Source organism: Micropterus dolomieu, linkage group LG07 (genome assembly GCF_021292245.1).
Source record: "Micropterus dolomieu isolate WLL.071019.BEF.003 ecotype Adirondacks linkage group LG07, ASM2129224v1, whole genome shotgun sequence".
Taxonomy (NCBI): domain Eukaryota; kingdom Metazoa; phylum Chordata; class Actinopteri; order Centrarchiformes; family Centrarchidae; genus Micropterus; species Micropterus dolomieu.
In genome coordinates, this window is record NC_060156.1 from 10,786,608 (window position 1) to 10,806,895 (window position 20,288).

Genomic DNA, 20,288 nt, shown 5'->3' on the forward strand with positions numbered 1-20,288 from the left:
TAACCAAGGAGTGGCTCTGTAAGAAGCATATCAAGGTTCTGGCGTGGCCTAGCCAGTCTCCAGACCTAAACCCAATAGAGAATCTTTGGAGGGAGCTCAAACTCCGTGTTTCTCAGCGACAGCCCAGAAACCTGACTGATCTAGAGAAGATCTGTGTGGAGGAGTGGGCCAAAATCCCTCCTGCAGTGTGTGCAAACCTGGTGAAAAACTACAGGAAACATTTGCCCTCTGTAATTGCAAACAAAGGCTACTGTACCAAATATTAACATTGATTTTCTCAGGTGTTCAAATACTTATTTGCAGCTGTATCATACAAATAAATAGTTAAAAAATCATACATTGTGATTTCTGGATATTTTTTTTTTTAGATTATGTCTCTCACAGTGGACATGCACCTACGATGACATTTTCAGACCCCTCCATGATTTCTAAGTGGGAGAACTTGCAAAATAGCAGGATGTTCAAATACTTATTTTCCTCACTGTACTTTGTAGTTCACATCTGATTGCCTCGTTGGTTTCTACTGAATTAGAAATCAATCAGCAAAGACAGAGATCAACGTTGTGCCATGATGATGTAAACAATTTGATCTTCTGTTCATGTTTACATCCTGCTAAAAATCATTTTGGATTCTTTTTCATAAAATTAAGTTCCAAAATGTTTTAAAAGAGAATGAGTAGATGGTGAAATACCGCATGCTGAAAACAAGAGCAGTAACTGCTTCAAGTGTGGTTGAGCAAATTCTTATTTACAGTGATTGCCAGACATATATGACCAGATGGTACGAGTGTGTCCTCATGAGTAGTTATTTGTGTCCTCAGCTGCTGCAGCTCACTGTGGCAGGGCTTTCAAGATGGCATTCACCTCCTCAGCTACTGCTGTCAGTGCAAACTCAAACTGGTCCTGATCCGGAGAGAGAGAGGTGGGGAGAAGGGAATATAAGAGCAAAAGTTGTGCGGCGGATGGTTAGAGATAGGACAGGGAGACTTAGTTGGATTATGATGGACTTCCACCTTAAAAGTGCTGCAAAAATGCAAACACACACACACACAGACAGTTTCATAGTACCTTAGTGCGGACCAATCCTGGTCTCTGGTCTCTGATGTGCTCCAGTGTGGCTGCGATGTCAATCTCCTTCACTCCTAACAACAACAACGGGAACAGTAAGTAAGTAATCACTACCACAGTTTCAAGGTCGAGGTCAACTTTATTGTCAATTTCTTCACATGTACCAGACATACAGAGAAATCGAAATTGCGTTTCTCACTTATCAACCCACTCTTGGCTACCACAGAAGATAAGAGCTTTCTCGCTAAATCCACCCAACCACTAAAAAGGTAAATATAAAGATACATGACACCTGAGATTGGCTTTGCTATGGTATGAGAGGCTAGCATTTACCAAGGATGAAAAAGAAAATCTCTTACTGCACTCTACTTCACACTCTTACTATCCTACTGATCTTATTGATTAGCTTGACACAGTAAAGTAACACTTAAGTGCTACGTTTATAGATATGGTTTGGTTATGCATGTTGAAATTTCTAAATACAAACAAAATGATACATTTCATTTTTATAAAATGTTCACTTCACAAGGCCTATCCTTGTGTTGTTGTGCTATTTGTTGATTGTACTGTCATGCTATCTGTTGATTTGTTGATGGTCGTAAAGCTATTGTGGATTCTGTGTGTCATAAGAGCTGCCTCTCTTGTCTCGTTATCATGTAGGCTCTGTTTGTATCTGTATATTTTTCACTGCTTTTATTGTTGACTGTAATTTTTTTTCTTAACATCCTGCTTTCAAATATTGCCTGCCCACTACAGAAAAAAATGCCTTTCTGGCTAACTATAGCATATTTTCAGAAATATTATTATATATTCTTTCTGTCAATAAAGTAATAAACTAAAAACTGTGTGTGTGTGTGTGAGAGAGAGAGAAAGACAGAGAGAGAGAGTGCAGTCCAGACAGAGCTGGCTACCACAAGAGGAGAGACTCTGCTCCCAGTGTGACACAGGACAGGTAGAGACAGAGCTGCACTTTCTAACCTCATGCCCCAAATATAAAACACTAAGACAAAAACACTTTGCAAACATTTCTCAAATATACCCCGAATTCAAATTCATATCAGACACACAGAAACTCCCCTATTTACTGGGAGAAATGCCCAAATGTGAAATAATGGCTGCAAAATATGTCTCCTCATGCCATGAAGTGAGGACAACCAGTGGAACAAATAATTGTATTATTTATTAATAATTTATTATTATTTTTTAATCAATTAATTATAAAAACAAATATTGTCTATTAATATACACACACACACACACGTTACTGTTTCATTTATTTATTTTAATTAAATTTTTTTATATATTTTAATTTTTACATACACACACACACACACACACACATACACACATATGCTTACTGTTTAATTTATTTTTTTAATTTATTTTTTTAACACACACACAATTACTGTTTTTTTAATTTATTTTATTTTTAATATATTTTTTTAACACACACACACACACACACGCTTACTGTTTTATTTTATTTTATTTATTTATTTTTTTAACACACATGCACACACATACGCTTACTGTTTTATTTAATTATTTTATTTTTAATATATTTTTATTTTTTTAACACACACACACATAGGCTTTGATTACTTTATGCTTTAATTACTTGTTTAATGAAATGTATGGGGTTGATTGTTCTTATGTTGTATGTATGATGCTTTGGCAATGTTCATTCATGCCAATAAAGCTGAACTGAGTGCAACTCACCCTTGGCCATGCGGTTCAACACCATGTCAATAAGTATATATGTGCCAGTCCTGCTAGTGCCATCACTGTGGGAGTGACAGAGATAAGAAGGAAACTGTCAATGCACATGTTATTCTCTGCAGTGCTTTACCTCAGTCTGCTTTCCAAACACATATTGGTCGTATTGTATGTTTTTTTTAACATTCTGGTGTTTCAGAAAAATGAAAATTTCTTTCTTTACCTGCAATGAACGATGATTGGGCAGGAACGACCTCTGTAGCATTTATTCACCTTCCTGAAAAGTAGGAACGAGGGACAACAGAGATAGAAAGGAGAACAAAGAAACCACAGGGGAAAAAAAGGCTTTATTATAAACGATTTATTTTAAACTGTGTAATCTGTGTAAAATATTCAATGAATACAGATAAACGACTTGTCAGTAATTAAGATATATAATACATGCATACAACACACCTATTAATGTCTCTTGTGCAGTCTCAGGTGGGTTGTGGTTAAATTAAAGGCAATGTAAGGAAAGAGGAGTGTGACCAAGTAGGAAGAATAAAGCATGGAAAGAATTATATGTAAATGACAGACAAAAGCAGTCAGATTAGGAATGAAGGATGAATGTCAGGACAGGAAAAAGCACGAATTGCATGAGGTTGTGGACAATGGTGAGATGGTAAAACAGGAAAGAATAGGTGAAGAGGAAGCCACAGATTCACTGTCCCTCTTGCAGTAGCCAGTCACACCTGCCAATGCTCATTTTTGTGACTATGCAACTGGAGCCAGAGTACTAGCTGCAAACCACAAAAATGACACTGGTAGATGTTAAAATACAAACCTATCAACCTGCACACTGGGAGAGAGGGAGAGAGAGAGAGCTGAGATGGATTGGGTATGACATGGGCACTTCTTTGATTGCACACTATGCAGAATGACGACAGGAAACAGATAAAAGAGATGGACGTGGTAAATGTGATTAGGAGGATTCAAACCCACTGAGATGTTAGGGTACCAGTGAGTCACTGCAACATCACACACACTGCATCCTGAACCAACCTGTTTGCTAAATTTTCTGTTTACTCACTAATAAGAGGGACGATTACTTACCTACGGAAGTCGAGCAGTGGCCGCGTGGAGGTGGGGATGCCGTCAGCCGGCCAGCTTAGCAGGTGAAACTGCGTCAAGGTTCTGGTCTCCTGCGTCTGGACGTTCTTCAGGTAGAAGCTACGCACCAAGAAGTCCTTACACCAGATGTGCTCTGACACCAGGTTCACCTGATCAACACAAAGAGGCAAAGAAAGAGATGGAGGGGTGGCAGACAGAAAAGAGATATGGACAAGAGGGTAAAAAAAATGGGACTTAATTGTCAAGAAGTGGTCGCAAGATGAATTTTGCAACCTTCCAAAAATGTTATGATGCAATGTTTCAACCAGCAAAGGTTTAGTTCCACTTAGGAGCTCAGTGGAGATCATATGATAATAATAACCATAAAATAATAACCATTAACCTAAAATGATTTACTGTGCACATATAAAACAACTAAAAAGGGATTGTAGCATATACATACATATGTAAGGGGTGATGCAGAAAAAAAACTGGCCCTATTATTAAAATTTATAATATATATAATAATATAAAATATATGTGTTAATTCTAAGCAAACTCACAATTCAGTCAGAATTATGAATCATCATTATTAATTGTACTGTATTTAATTTCAGAGATCAGATTTTTTAATTATCTGAATTCAAAGATCAATCATGGATTAATCTTTTTATTTCAATCCTGCCACCTCTTTTATAAATATGTACTTTGAACAAAACTATTGTGATAATGGGTCTAATGCAGGGAAGCTCTACCAATTAAACTGAATGTTTATTACTGGAAAACATCATAAAAAGACACGGTGCTTTACGTGAAATTAAAGGTTCTGTGTTACAACAGGAAATTAACCTCATAGATGTGGTAGAGTGATGAGCCCTCATCAGGCCAGTATCGCTCGCACTGTTTCTCTCCGTCTTCCACCAGAGCTGCCATCATCACTATCACTGTGCAGCCGTTCTCCCACACCATCTGTGGGTTGGAGAGAAATCACGCATCTGATTGTCCCATTAAAATGAATCTGTGAATATCTGAAAGTACCAAGGCTGGTTTCCTGAACTGAATGGTCCAATGGTCTACATCATTTTAATTTGTCCCTAACACAGCAAGTAAATCCATTAAATTGTGAGTAAGACAGAAAAAGAAAGAGGCAGACAGAAGAAACAACAGAGGGAAGATTGTGCTGACCTGCCAGAAATCAGCAACAGTGTGAGGCAGCGGCCCCTGTGTGGCGATATAGGCTGGCTGGCGAGGGTCATGATCGACCTGTGGGTTTAAAAGGGGAAAAAATGAACAGAGTTTCTCAGGTTTATCCTGCTGAGGATTCTCAAACAGATAGGAGTTACAGCAGGGGCAATATATTTTCATACATAATATTTAATGATTAGACTTGAATCAGGAGTGTTTGTATTTTGATATTGAGAAATGTTTTAGCTCTGAAAAACAGATTCCAAATAGCTACAATATTCACAGTTCACAGATTTTCTTTTGCTGTATCAAATAGTTTATTTCCTCCAGAACTCATCTACAATAAAAATCAGCAATACTTATTCAGGTATTCAGTGCATTACACATGAAAATAATCAAAGAATGGCTGTTTATTTAAATCTTCGTATTGTATTAGGGGAGAAATCAATGTAACAAACCACTAACTATAAATATCATCACATGCTGTAAGTGTTTTTGATTGTTTGAATAATTCTTACAATGACGCTGGCATTGATGTAATCTTGTTTATTGGGGTTTACTTCAGTCTTCAGCTTCACCCGAGAGTGATCATCTGTAAAAGACAACAGGTGTCAAGAGTGAGTCACTTAATAAATAAAAGAATTAATTTCCCCCTTTACTACTTACTACTGCATGCAGTTCAAGACTAGTAAAATGCTTGATATTGAAATGGTGCTGTACGTTAATGTGTTGTGCACTAAGCAAGGTGATCAGATTCATTTACACATGACAACTCTACAGACTAAGACAGAAATGATCAGATAGAGTGACACATTGATGAACTAACAGGGGAGTGATTCAGCGTCTCTGTTTTTTTCCATGTTGCTCGGGATTTGAGCCACAGCTACTGAACTGGGGTCAGCCTGGTAGGAGCACAAAGCTTCCCACTCCTTCTGTAGGCGGTCCTTATTACGCAGGTGATCCTCCATGTATGCCTGAAAGAGAGATGGCATGCAAATAAAATGCAGGAGGTTAACATCTGCCAAGCAATGACTAGGAGGATTTTTACAACAGGAGATTTCTTTGTTCTGATCGTCTATCAACTCACCAGTATCATGTGGCCAGTAGAGATGTCCATGTTAGACTGGGCTGGCTCTTCGCTCCAGGATGGGGTGGAGCTGTGGGTGGAAGACGGACTGTGCTGGGGACCATCACTGAACTGGGAGGAAACGCTGCTGACGCGGGACGTGTCTGTGCCCCTTCGACCGCCGGCACCTGTGCCTACGGCGGACCCCGCCATGCTGCCACTCACCCCGGCCAAACAGTCCTGGCGACACAGGGGGGATTTGGATGCCATGTGCTGCCGACATAGCTCCTTAATGGAAAGTAACAAGAGGACGAGGTAGAACAGTAAAATAAAAAAAGGTAAATAATGGATAACAGTGCTGCAAATATAATATTGTATAATATAGTATCAATACGGATCAATTACTGTATCATTTTGTAATATAAAGATAGTAAAGATCAAAAACTATGACAAATACATTAAAAAATGTATGGAGCTGTAACCAGTAACTGTTTAGTATTGAAGACTGCTTTCTAATGATTGGATTAATCAGCTGATTGTTTCAGCATTAATATGGGCATGTTTTTCTTATGGCATTTCATTAACAAGTACAACATAATTTAAGATTATAGGTTATAAAGTACTCATTCATCTGTCTGATCTAAGAGACATTTCTTTATTATAACCTTTGTAAATTCACACATTTATTTCCCTTTTGACACTACATATGATCCATTATACCACTGCGACAACCATAAAAACAAACAAACAAACCCTCTGAGAAATCATATAAAATGACCTTTCCTCTGTGCTGAATCTCCTTATGCTGCCTTACCTGGTAGTCAAAGTGTGTTTCTGCCCCTCCCTCTGGCCCCAGGCCAAGCTTGCCATTGGCGACTTGTTGAGCATAGTGCCTGAGACAAGCTACAGCCATGGCCAATACCAGCACGCCTCCTACGACTGCCATGGAAACAAGGGTGATGACTGTCCCACTGGAGCCCTGGGAAACCCTGGTTACCTGAGGGAGACCCCGTGCATCTGTCCTCTGGCAAAAAGACATCATAAAGAGTGGTGAGGAAGGTAACGGGAGACAAGGAGGTAACGTGGAGACAAAGAAAACAGATTATCATCTTGCAAGAGTGGCTATCTCCATTTCTTCACATACACATCTCGCCTTTAAAGAGCGGTCAACCTAATGTCGCCCCAGGGGATCTGCCCTCAACACTGGAATTTAAAGGTCACTCATTTCATTTTAACAACACATTTGTTTCTAGGTAACTGTACATGACAGCAAGGTGTGCTCAGTGAGAGGCTGATGCTGAGCTTTAAAGACAGAGGTCTGATAAGTCAAGTTAGTATGAACCAGGAACACATTAAAAAGACAGCAGGGGCTCCACGGAGGGCAGTGAACCATGGTGCAGTGCACGTCACACATCCATGTGGTAACTCCTCTTCATCTTTTTTTCTACCTTGCAAAACAAGTTTCACTATGTGCCCTAGGTGTACAGCCCAGTTTAAATAAATTAAACTGTATATTGATCTGGATATTCATATTGATTGAATTGACAAGCAATGCTAATGAGAAAACTTCACTATGGATGATTTATAACATTCTGCCATCTTGGAGATCACATCAGTACCACACACATTCCATTAATGTATTGGCAGGATAATTACATATTTTCTCTGCAGCCCCGAATTCAATTGGTGTGTTATCCATTATACACAAAATTGAAATGATTCAGAGGCCATTTGTTTGAACAGCGAATAATGAGGTTAATGACACCTGTGATTGTTGCCATAGAACCTGGGAACTGGGAGCCAAAGGGGGGTGGGGGGTGGAGGAGATAAAGTACCATGGCAACAAGTGAAACGCTGGATGTTATGAGGCATCGCCTTGCTGATTTGTTTTGGCTGCTTTCCCTCCAGGTGGCACACACTCACACACATAACATTACAGCACAAAGTGTAGTCGTGGATGGAAACAAGCTCTCATTTTTTTCATCAACACCCTCTTTTAATGGTATTTGATGATGGAGCCAGCAATGAAAGAAGAATGCATCGATTGATTCTCATACTGAGATAAAAACTATTAGTTTGACTCACCAAAAGCTCTGTATTAAACTTAGACACATTTTTGGAGATGAATTTATATTACTGCTTGTGTAACATAAACTCCCCTTTGCTTAACCTCTTGTTTAGGATGTGCCCTGCCCATATCTTTACCATAGCAGGGTTAGTGCATGTATGAAAATAGTTAGTAATAAGAATAGAGCTAATCCAAAGATCCTCACTGAGCAAATATACACTCTACAACACACCGTATCTGAACCAGTCCTTAATCCTGGGCGTAAGGTGATTTTCCTCAACACTAACACACCTGAACCATTTCACCTGCAACAATTTCATTTTGCCATCCTTGTGTTAATACACAGAATCAAGTCACTCTGTGACTTCAAAAGACAGCCACATATAAAGTAATCCCATATCTCATTTGACACTAGCAAGTCTGATAATCTGTCGTGCTAGTGTCCATGACTAAAGAGATTAAAGTGAAAATGGTAAATACTACAGAAGAGTGATTATATCTCTGTCACCCTGACAACTGCTCCATTTGTTACTGATAGGAGGGGTTACGATGGACACAGAAGTGTGTTTGTGTGTCCGTGTGCATTAAGTACCTCTCCCACACCAGCCTGTTTAATCTTCAGGCCTGTCTCAGACTCCAGGAAGTTCTTTTCAGATACTGTTGAGGTGAAAAAACATCAAAGCATTTTATTATTGTTTGGTGAAATGGTATTTGAAGAAAAGACTGTGAGAGAGACAGCACAACGTGCCCACATACTTTTCACTTGCGTGGGTAGGTAGGTGTGTCTGTTAGTGTGTGTTTCTGAGCCTCACCAGCTTTAGCAGCCACCTCTGCAGCCGTCATGTTGTGTTCATTCTGGCGGATACGGAACGTCAGCGCAGGACCCACCACACTGGCAAGAACCACAGGGACACACACACAAACACTTTGATGATGCTTTGAAACTGTGAAACATATTCTGTGTTTAGTGTAACACATAATGGTGGTGTTACCTGATGTTGATAAAGCTGCTCGTTGTCAGGTGAATCTTGTCAGCCAGTAGCTCCAACAGCTTCACTCCTTCATACAAACTCAGATGACTGCAAATGAAAGGCATCATTATCCTCCTTGTAAACGCCATGTGTAATACATGTCCTATTTGCTGCTCTTTACTGGCAACTTAAGTGCCATTTAGTGATTTCACCTATTGCCAGGTCATGGCAGCCCTTGGCAGGCATAATTAGCTCCACAGGAAGAGATGTGCTTCATGTTTTAGCAGTTTATATGTAATAAGCAGAAGAACTGAAAGCTGAATTTGATCAAGGCTGACCTGTGGTTGGTGACAATGTAACCATACTCCTCCTTGGCGCCTGTACCCTCAACCAGTGGCGGCCTTTGCGCTTTCAAGCCTTGTCCAGCTTCAGCAGAAGCGGCCTGCGGAGCCTGGGATGCAGAAGGGGGGAGGCTGGCGCTCTTGGCCGGAGGTGTAGCTTGGACTGAAGCGGAGGAGGGGGCAGGAGGGGCATCAGCGGGACCAGGAACAGGAACAGGGTCAGCCTTCTCCGGCTTATGGGACACACTGTCTGTTTTTACCATCTGCATCTGTGGCGGGAATGATAGAAGATCTATCTATTCTATCATAAAAGTGTATGATTGCTTCTTGTGAACACGGCTGACAATGGATGATAACATACCTCCTTGACGGTGATGAGGTCTTTTTCAATTGGGTCTGTGTTAAAAGACAAACAGATGTTTTTAAACAAATACTACAGTAAAGCACAATTCAGTTTTAGCATAATATTCCCCATTTTCTCAAGTGTCAGCTATCAATATGTTCCATTTATCTATTTGGGATTTTTATATCCTAAATAGATAATAGATTAAAAAAAGCTATTATATCTTATGATTTCATTTTATTCATTTCAAAATAATTATAAAAGGTAGTGGGCTGCAGATTTTAACCTATACAGTATATAATCCCATTTTTATGTGTAAAACGCAGGACAGTTTAGTTCTTTCAACGACAAATGCCCCTCTTACATTATACTAATACAGGGTTTGGTTTTGTTTGACCTAAAATTCTGAATACGTAATGACTGACAGACTGCACCTGTTTTTTCTTGGGCCTGCAGCAGCTGCAAAATGAGGGCTAGCTTGTAGAGCTGCTCTTGACTGAGCTCTCTGGGGTCAACTCCGTACCTCTGCAGGACTCCTGACATCCTCTGGAGCAGGCCATCTAACACAGGGGAGCAAAGTTAGCATTATCTGTGCTCTGTCCAATTTTGAAATTGGAAGGATGTTCAGGATATACACACTTTGTGAGAATGCCCATATCGTGCACATTTGTTGTAAATTAAATTTATGTTAGTTCCTTTGCCTCACCATTGTTTCCAGACAGAGTTCTGATGTCCTGAGGAACTTTTTTATTCTGCAGTGGTTGTTGTCGGCCAGCAGTACCAAGTCTCTCCTCTAGGGTGTAGTCTTCCACATAGTCCACTGGTATCTCCAGGTCCACGTCATAATAAGGCATACCTGTTCACATAGGAATAATAGATTAGGATGGTAGAGAGAACGAGAATTGTTTAGTTATAATGTATCTAAGTATTTAAAAAATAGCGTTTTTCTTGTGTGTTTAGTTTGGAAATTTGATAATTCTGTTTACCTGCAGAAGCCATGGAAGTGGCCCCTCGGTGGCGATAAGAAGGCTGGGCAGACGCCAGGTAGAGAGACAAGGCTTCCTGTAACAGCTGTCTGTCTCGCTCTCTCTGATTGGCCTGGGACCTTGAAGAGGGGCGGGCATAACTGCCTCCTGCCCCAATGAGAGATCTCTCTTCTTCATCTTGGTACCTATGCTGGAAGTACGAGAGATATTGTGCTGAGTTAGTACTTTAATACAGTGTATGCATGTGTATGACATTTACGGTCTTATTCATTTTTTTCATATTCCTTGTGTTTTCTGTTCGTTGATGATGCTGTAATTGTTTTATTATAACAATTTTCCTACAGGTTTCTGGTGTATTTCCCACTTTTCTACTGCTAGGATGATATACAACGTGTTTAATTCTAGACTGTGATGTACATTGTTCTATGAGTTGGGAGTTGTGTGGCTTTTTGTCTGTTGTAACCACACTGATGCCTGGGAGTAGTTGATGAGAGGGAGAGTTGTTGTTGACACACACATGATTTTAGATGATAATGTTTTGTGTTTGTGTGTGTTTGTGTCTGTGTACCTGGTGGTATGTGTATGGGTCCATGGAGGCTGTCTGCATGCGTAGAGGGGACTGAGGAGGCTCGACAATCATGTAGTCCACATAGTTGCCACCAGGAGGTGTGGACCCCGACTTAGAACTGTGGTGCTGGGAGATGTGCTGTTTGGACCTGGCAACCCAGAGAGAAACAGAAAGAGGATTAAGATGGATACAGTGGGGTTGAAATTAGGGAAGGATGAAGGAATAGGTCAAGAGAGAAGTTTCTGGTGGCACAGGGTGAAATGAATGAATGGATCTGACTCATTGGTTTTATTGGTAAAATGTACATTTCTCACTAAATACCACTGTAACTGAAGAGCACTTACTGAGACGAATGAGAAGAGGAGGAAGATGAGTTTGGCTTAGCGGGGTGGGTGGTATGGGGAACTCTCTTCAGCTCCTTTGATAAAATATACTGGGTGATGTCGTCTTGCCAGGAAAAACCTACACACACACACACACATACACACACACACACACACACACACACGCGCGCACACAAATAGCAATTAAAGAAAGCCACAGAAACTGAGAGTGAGAGTGCAAGACTGAAGTGTGTGAGGGGGATAGAAAGAGAAAGAGAGAGAGAGAGAGAGAGAGCGAAAGATTATCCGAAATCAATACTTTTGTTTAAGAGTTGTTGAAGTGCCCATATGGACAGATTTCCACCTGTATTCATAAAGCATCCCTCAGGTCAGCAATATGGTTACTAGTTAAGGACATGACCTAATTAACTTCACTATGACTATATAGGTAATCCAGTTCGTGGGTAGAGTCCCTTATTTATCATATTTTGAGAAATGCTAGCAGATTGGCTCTATATGGAAATGATGATGGTCAGTCCAGACTGAAATATTTAAAAAACTATTGGATGGATTGGCATGAAATTTTGTATAAATACACGGTTCCCAGAGGATGAATTGTAATAACTTTGATGAACTCCTGACTTTTCCTCTAGCGCCACCATCTGAACAAAATTTCAATTTGTCCAATACTTTTTTTATTTTTCTCAGTTAAATGTCATTTTGAGCATGCTAGCATGCTGACGTTAGCATTTAGCTCTTAGTCTTGTTTAAAAATAGTTTATTGTTGACTTTCTTACATTTTAATTATGTAATACATATTAAAACAGTTTTTGTCAAGGACAACAGCTTTGTCAAGTAATGCTAGGGATGTTTTCATGTATTCATCTCACCTTGCAGCATGAGCTGTTTGAGGACTTCCTGCATCCTCTTCAGAACAGGAACTGACACTTGGTACTGGACCTGGTCCTGCTTAGAGATACGACACTGACCAAACAACCCATCTGGAATGAATACATAAAAAGGCCTATTAGAAAAGAAATGTTTCTGAGAACAAATTTAACAAGGCATCAATTGAAGTTTTATAATGTATTTTATTAGCTAAAACTGTATAGGTAATCTTTACCACAGCTATTTCAATGAAGCTGCCCTTGAGGTACAGTACAGTGCTTTATAATACCTGTAATTCTTATGGTAGCCCCTACCACACTAGCCCACAGCAGTGAGTCATAGCTTTGAAGTACAGAACAGCCCACACACTTTTACTGTTTGTCACTATCCCTTTGACAAGGTTCTGCCACCATCAGTGCGCGTGCTTTAGAACATTTTAAACAGTTGCCTTTGAAATGGCTGCTAACCTGCACACAGCCTCGTCGCAAATCCTATTACTATAGAATTTGCTCAGTATTATTTTCTGTGAGCTGAACATCAACAATTTCATGCATCCACTCAGAAACAAGCAGATGCATCATTCGAAGCTTCACCAAGCTAGTACTTGTTATAGGTGCATATCATTACATGGAGGTATATAATGTCTGAATAAAAAATTATTATAATTTAATAACTAGTTTGAACATAACACAGTGAACTGTCTGGAACCACGGGATGAAGAGGTTCAGCAGTCCACCACAAAGTTTAGTTGATAACGAGTTAGTGAGTTAGATATTTAGAATCTGAAATTTCAAACTTTCCCACAAAGCTATCACTATGGGATGCCATGTCTCCTTAATGAGGCCTGTCTTTTCGCTCTGAAATCTCACTGAGATATTTCTAAAGAAAAAGACTGTCAGACTGCGATGTGATGGGAATAACGATAGAGCTGAGCAGACTAATATTTTTTCTGGCGCACTGATGAGTCACCACAGTCTTTCACTACACTGGCTAAATCTCACACAACCCAACCTGTCACAGTGAAACGGTGAAGTGTTATACTGAACAGATTAGAGAGGTTTATATAGCCACAAATGTTCTAAATGTCAAAGGAAACAGAGCAGCTTACATGTTGCTACTCAGTGTATTGAAAAGTAAGTAAACTGAGATGTTTTTTTACTTTACTTCTGGGTGGGGGGTTATAGGAACAGGTAAATTATTCTCAGCCTTGTGTTATTACCACGTCTGACAAGCGATATAGAAAATCGACTACAGATTCAAACCTGTGCAATTTCCCGCCCTGAATACACAGAAAAGATACAGTTTTCCATATATATTTTCCATCCCAGGTAATGACACACATTATCAAATTACAATTAGTTGATGTTGATGAAGAGATGCTGTGATATGACACAGGATATTGTATCCTTGCCAGGAGTACTAGAAAAGCAGAAATACAGTAGCTCTTATTCCTGGTGGCGATTTGACTGAGGGCGGAGAGAACAGGGGCATGAGGAGGAGGATATGGAAGATGAATGGAAGGAAGGCAGCAAATGGAATGCCTTGATTGGATTGGGACTATTTCAGGAGCATGGGTCATATTTGTGCAGGGAACACACAGTAGTAAGCAGTATCAGACAGGGAAATCTGTTCAATGTAAAGTAAATACAATGTTTGTCTCATATTACATAATAAAAGCTCCAAATGTAATATTGTCAAATTAACTTTGATGATGAGCATCAGTGTTACTTTCTACAGTAAGTGATAAAGTCACGCCAACCAAACTAGAGGCACGATTAAATGGAATACTAGATGGTTTATGTGTGATCTTTATGTTTTCAGTTCTAAGGGATTGCCACTGATACCTAAACAACAGCAAATCAAACATTACAACTTAGTTTGAAAAACAATTACACTGCAATTCATTTCCTGACCGTCAGTCAGAATGAATACCTGAAACACATCTATCCAAAATCTTGTGTCTCAAATCCTGGAGTCATACAGAGTTTGTAACAAAGAAAATGATTTTAACATCCAGGCCAAAGACTCTCGTGTCTAAACACAAGCTAAGCCGTCTGATGATCTCATAGGCTTGCCTGTTCACTTGTGTAGAGCACCACACTAAAATGCGCATGTGCTGCTGTTGCCAATCACAACAGACCCACTAAACCTTCCCTCGTGGGCTGTCCAGATGCCTGTTGTGCATAAACCTGGTATCCACCAAGTCAGCACCTCAAGAAGCAGCTGGTTGACTTGGTCAGAGTGCTAACCCCTGGTGCACACAGAACTCAGGTGACAATGTATGACCTTGTTCTGTTTAAAACAGGCCTTACACTAACAGACACGGCTTATAGGGGAGATGCCTGTCAGAACAACATAAACATGTCCGGGGTCCATGTGTAAATATTCATAGTTGTTGATAATGTAGTGCTTACATTTTTTTAAGATATTGTTTTGATATGATTCTGGTTCTTGGCGGAGGCCAGCTGCCTCTTTAACAACATCAGTCTTGACATCACTCAACCCAGAGAGAAAATTATATTGATACTCCCATTCAACTCCTGGTATGTCAGCAAAGAAGACTGTATCAAAAAGGTCAGAGTGTTGAAAAGCCTGAATGTTTTCTATTGATTTTACTGTGGCTCCTGGTTGTCTCATGCAGTCACACACCACTGTGACCTCTCAATTTAAACTCAACACAGTAGTTGCTTATTCCTTGTGTAAGTCACTAGGAGACCCGTTTGTGTCTATGGAGACAGTGATGTTTACGCTTTCTGTGAACTTTTATATTACACCCCCACAAAAGAAATCCAGTAAAAAAGAGTATTTATTGGAGTCTAACAAACACACAGATTTTTCACAGCTTATTTTGCATTACAGGTTCCTCAAAAGACACAGCCAGAGAGACAGACACAGAGACAAAGGGATCTTTTCAACCAATCACACTAACAACCTTTGAGATGTCATTACAACTAATAGTTTTCTCCCATGTTCCCTCCTCAAGCCCAAAGATAACATAACTGAACATAAATATAGCCCCATGTCTGCTCCTGAGTTGCAAGTATGCCGATCCATTTTGTATTCTGTCCAATGGCTGCGTGTGTGCGTAAGTGCAATTTCCACAGAGAAATGCGTAAGTGTGTGTCAGTGACTCATCGCTGTATTAGCACAACTGTGGGGGTGTCGAGCTCACCGTGATGTCACTGTTGCTATGGAGATAGGAGAGGGGGGAGGGGCTTAGATAGGAAAGGGAAGAGGGGCAGGTGACAGAGAGATAGACACAGGGCTGGGTGAGGATAAATCCTTGACTTGTGAATATTTTCATATACAGTCTTTGTGTCAGCATGCTTCCAGTGACATATAGTGTGTGTGTGTGTGTCTGTGTGTGTGTGTGTGTGTGTGTGTGTGTGTGTTGTACTTACCATCTGAGCAGATCTGATCCCATGTGCACAGCTTTCTCTCAAACAGGCAACCTGAAGTAGAAAGACAAAGAGATGGCTAACAGGTGCTCAGAGTGAAACCTTTCACAGCATATTCCCATGGCAACGACTGCTTTAATTCACATTTAGAGGGTTAAAATGAGAACACAACAAAGTGAGTTTAATCCTGGCTTACTCATTATAATTTACTTTCAAACTATCAGTGTACTGCACAGTGGTGACAAGAACGCACACAACTTTTACCCTGTCTTTCATATTTAAAGATACGATTCACCTTCAGTGCAGTTATGAAACTTTTATAGAATTACACAAGGAAGTTTTAAAAAGCCCCATCGGCATAAAACCTGGAACTTCTGAAAACCATGTAAATCTAAACTGTCTTATTTTCATTTGGAAAATTTTGCTGCTGCATAGACATTGTCAAAATAATGTATTAGAGTTTGAACAGGCTATCAGTGTTTCTACAAAAATGTCTGATAAGCACAACTGCATAGAAAACGTTGACCTATATTTTGTGGACGTAATATACTGATTCATTAGTGGCCAGAAATTAATTAGATTTAATAAAAAATTTAACTGGTTTGTAAATTGAATAAGGGGGAAAATAAAGTGTTTTTCACTAGTTTTTAAAAAAAAATATTTCCTTTGTATTTCATTTTTAGCTGCTCCACTACATCTAATTTTAGGGTGGTGTGTAAGACCTCGGACTGTATGGCAGTGTGGGAAGGAGCAGATGGCTGTGAAAGATAAGAACGTAACGCAGCAGAATATGCTTAGATTATTCTGTCTGTCTGTCTTTCACTCGCAGGTCACAGCTCATGTCTCTTTTTTTCTCTACTTTCTGGAGGAAAATCACTTTTTGCCTCTCTGTATGCATGTACAAGACAAAACAAGTGAATGAATAGTATGAAATCTGAGTGTGCTTGTGTGTGTATGTGAGGAAATTACAGATGGATCCAAAATTATTATCGCACATTAAATGCAAAAGATGGTAGGTGAGTGGCTTGATGGCAGAATTGATGGATCTGTAGATTGAATGTTTACCTGAACTTGGGTAGAGAACTATTTTCTACCCATGACGCAGAACATTTGTTTCAGTGACTCACCTTTACTTTCTTTGAAGACCAGCACACACACACACACACACACACACACACACACACACACACACACACACGTGTACACACACCGACAAGTGAGTATCTTGTAATCCTTTGATGCTTTCTCAAATGTTAAACTTTGACAGCTGAGAATTTATTTTAAATCCCTTTTCTGGAATTCCTAATATCACATCATGTGAAATATTTTTTCAGTTACTGTAAATCTCACACACACATTTGATGACTTCTTAAAAACATCAAGTGTCTAGGTGCTGTTTTGCAAAACAACATGCCCATTATCTCAGAGACCTCTCCAGTGTGTTGAAGGCTAAGTGAACCTTCTTAGGTAGATGCAATATACTCTAAAAAAACGCATACAGATATTATTGTGTTGGGACCCAGCTAAGAGGTATCTGAGTAATTGAAGCACACAGGGGGGTTGCAGAGATACTGACATCCACATCACCACAATGTTGCCAGGACACTGTGCATAAATGCCGGTCCTAGTCATCAGACACTGGTTGGTTGGCCAGGAAAGGACATCTGCCATTGTTGGGCCAACACGCAACACGGAGGTAGAAAAAATTAAACAAATGGCAAAAAAACACTTCAACTGTTTATTTTTAGTTTTATTTTCAAGGATTTTTCCATCTTGTTTACAATCTGGTTTGGTAAATCTGAATGGGATTCTTCACTGACTGAAGAAGTTAACCTTACAAGCATGTGTGTTGACCCATTTGAATGTCTAAAATAGACACCTGTTTGTAGACTAGCAAAAGGACAGGAGCATAAGATGCTATAGTCTCATGGTAAAACTCGCCATTGGTAAGTGAAATAAGTGCCTGGCCAGTCCAGCTATACCAATGAAAGGCAGGTGGTAGTTTACATCCTCCTAAGGCCAACAGCAACTGGTGGCAACAGCAACAACAATAATAATTTTTTTTACAAGAACAATCATCTTTATTTAAAATGGAAAAATGTGTACACTAGCATGGAAAAATAGCACGAAGGATCCAATGAATCTGAGCCAACCTAGTGGAAACCTGACCTCTTATACAGCGTCTGTCATAGCAACATGATGTCCCTCCCTTAGGGAAACGGCTAGCTGCAGAGACATCAGCTCTCACATGAACATCATACTGTGTGTGTGAGGATGGCCAGTCGGACATATGGATGGATGGCTAATCAAATGAACAGATGGATAGATGCATGTTGTGAAAGAACAGAGATGGAAGCAGAGAGGTGTTAATGGATGAATAGACAAAGGGAAGCAACAGTGGTTGCTGGTTTCTCTCCATGGTGCTGAAATCTCAGGCACTTGCAGAATGACTTCCCACTGTCCATTGTTCATTGTTAGGCTTTTCTTATGCTTTTGTAATAGATTTTTAGAGTGATGAATGATTTTTCCATCAAATGTTGCTTGTTTTAATAGATGTTTTTACAAATTGGAAGTGTAATATGGTTCTACAGTGTTCAAAATAATACTTTTTAGCAATATGACAATACAGCTGAGACATTATGAGGGTCATGTGAAATATTTAATTCACTGACCAAACTCTACCACCCCTTGCAATCACAATGAGCTGCTTTAGATGTCTAAAATAATAAAAGTAATCAGTTGTTTTTTAAGCTGTTGGATGCATCACATTTAGGTAATAAAGCATATGAAATGCGCCTCAGAAAATTCAAATGACTTAATATATACAGAGTGGAGGGGAAATAATGGGGGTGGCAGTGCTTCTGTTAGAACAAAATCGCAGTCACTTTTTTTTTGTCAGAGAAAACCACAGGAAGAGAAAAGCATTTGGCCTTTGTCAATCTCAGTCGGAATTACTCATTGAATTCAAACAAATCTCCATCTACAGATTCTAAAAAATTCTTTGGGTAGAAGTGTAAAAGGATAGAGGGTGTAGCAACTCACTTGTTGCATCCTTGTATCAATTACAAAATAGTCAATGCACAAAAAGATGAATAATCAATCTTTAGCAATAATCAATGTGAAATAGACAAGCATAAAGTACTAGTGCTGCCATTGTTGATAATATTAACACAACTACTACATAGCTACTCCTGCTAGTGTCAGTCACATTTCTAATGCTGAGAGTGAAACGTAAAGTCAATACTGTTCAGGCATCAGTAAATACTTTTTTGTAGGTAAATAAATGATAAATGTAGGAAACTAATTAACTAACAACTTCTTTTCTTTATTTTTGGAGATGTGTAGAACCTGTGCAAGCTATAGAATATCTCTGATTAAAATCAGTCTTTTCTGTTTGCAGACATAATATCGTATACAATTTAGTGACACATAACTTGTTTCATGCTTAAAACACAGTTTTGCTGTCCGCTTCTTTATCTTGTGCTGTATGTTTGTCTGTTATCCATTTCTCCCCAACAACTGGATTTTGTGGCTGTCTTTCCTACTCCCTTCTCAGTACAAAAGACTCAAAATAATAACATAATGCCAATAATAGCATTGGGGGTGTTGGTGGCATAAAATGATCTCATATTCTACAAGAAGAAAAATAAATACTCCGTAGACTCAGTTTTTCTCTTCCCTATCACTCTTTGCATCCTCCATCTCTCCTCCTCCTCAGTTTCATCTAATCAGACTCTACATTTACCCACAGCCAATGTCTCTATAGTAAATAATTTGCACTTCAGTTCCTTTTGGAAGAATGACATATGTAAAGTCACCTAATAAGAAACAAAAACAGACATCTCTAAATGTAGTCTTTGCAGGAATACTACAGCAGAATGATGGGGGATAAAGTAGCCTACAGCAAACCGTAAAGTACATATGTGTATAATAGTATCATCATCACCACCATCTTCATCATCATTACCGTATTTGTCTGAGGTTCCTGGTTGGCACAGCACGGTTAAAAGGAGCAGCGCTCGCCATGGCTTAAGGTGTTGCATGATCCTCTGGAGCCTCCCAGCAGCGGAGCAGAGGCAGACAGAAAGATGCGGAGTCCCTCTTTGCTCGGGTCCCTCTTCCCTCTGTTAAATCCCCATAATGTTCGAACGCGCCGCAGCCAGTGTCGACAGTTCACGCAGGACCCAAAGAGCCCATGTGACGTGGGGGGAAAAAAGATAAATATAAATGGCAGCAAAAAAGAAAAAAAACTAATTCCTCACAGTGAAAAGGAGG

At 39.6% G+C, this 20,288-nt stretch overlaps 1 protein-coding gene across 1 annotated transcript; it reads right to left on the reverse strand.

Moving 5' to 3' along the window:
• Positions 1 to 461: 461 nt before the first annotated feature.
• ptprna (protein tyrosine phosphatase receptor type Na) lies at positions 462 to 20,239 on the reverse strand. Its single transcript, XM_046053900.1, has 24 exons — positions 19,981 to 20,239; positions 16,017 to 16,067; positions 12,618 to 12,728; positions 11,749 to 11,866; positions 11,405 to 11,552; positions 10,837 to 11,026; positions 10,557 to 10,706; positions 10,285 to 10,410; positions 9,869 to 9,903; positions 9,505 to 9,776; positions 9,188 to 9,274; positions 9,008 to 9,087; positions 8,788 to 8,852; positions 6,942 to 7,151; positions 6,149 to 6,415; positions 5,888 to 6,035; positions 5,580 to 5,653; positions 5,062 to 5,139; positions 4,726 to 4,845; positions 3,880 to 4,046; positions 3,008 to 3,061; positions 2,788 to 2,852; positions 1,069 to 1,142; positions 462 to 903 (listed from the first exon to the last, which is right to left on the reverse strand). The coding sequence occupies exons 1-24, from the start codon at positions 20,054 to 20,056 to the stop codon at positions 832 to 834; spliced, it is 2,838 nt and encodes a 945-aa protein (XP_045909856.1). The 5' UTR covers positions 20,057 to 20,239; the 3' UTR covers positions 462 to 831.
• Between the last annotated feature and the right edge of the window lie 49 nt (positions 20,240 to 20,288).

Coding starts and splice junctions, on each gene's coding strand:
- ptprna (XM_046053900.1), bottom strand. CDS start 20,056: ATGCAACACCTTAAGCCATGGCGAGCGCTGCTCCTTTTAACCGTGCTG. Junction 11,867..12,617: donor CAAACAGCTCATGCTGCAAG/GTGAGATGAATA, acceptor GTGTGTGTGTAG/GTTTTTCCTGGCAAGACGAC. Junction 11,553..11,748: donor TCCTCTTCTCATTCGTCTCA/GTAAGTGCTCTT, acceptor CTGGGTTGCCAG/GTCCAAACAGCACATCTCCC.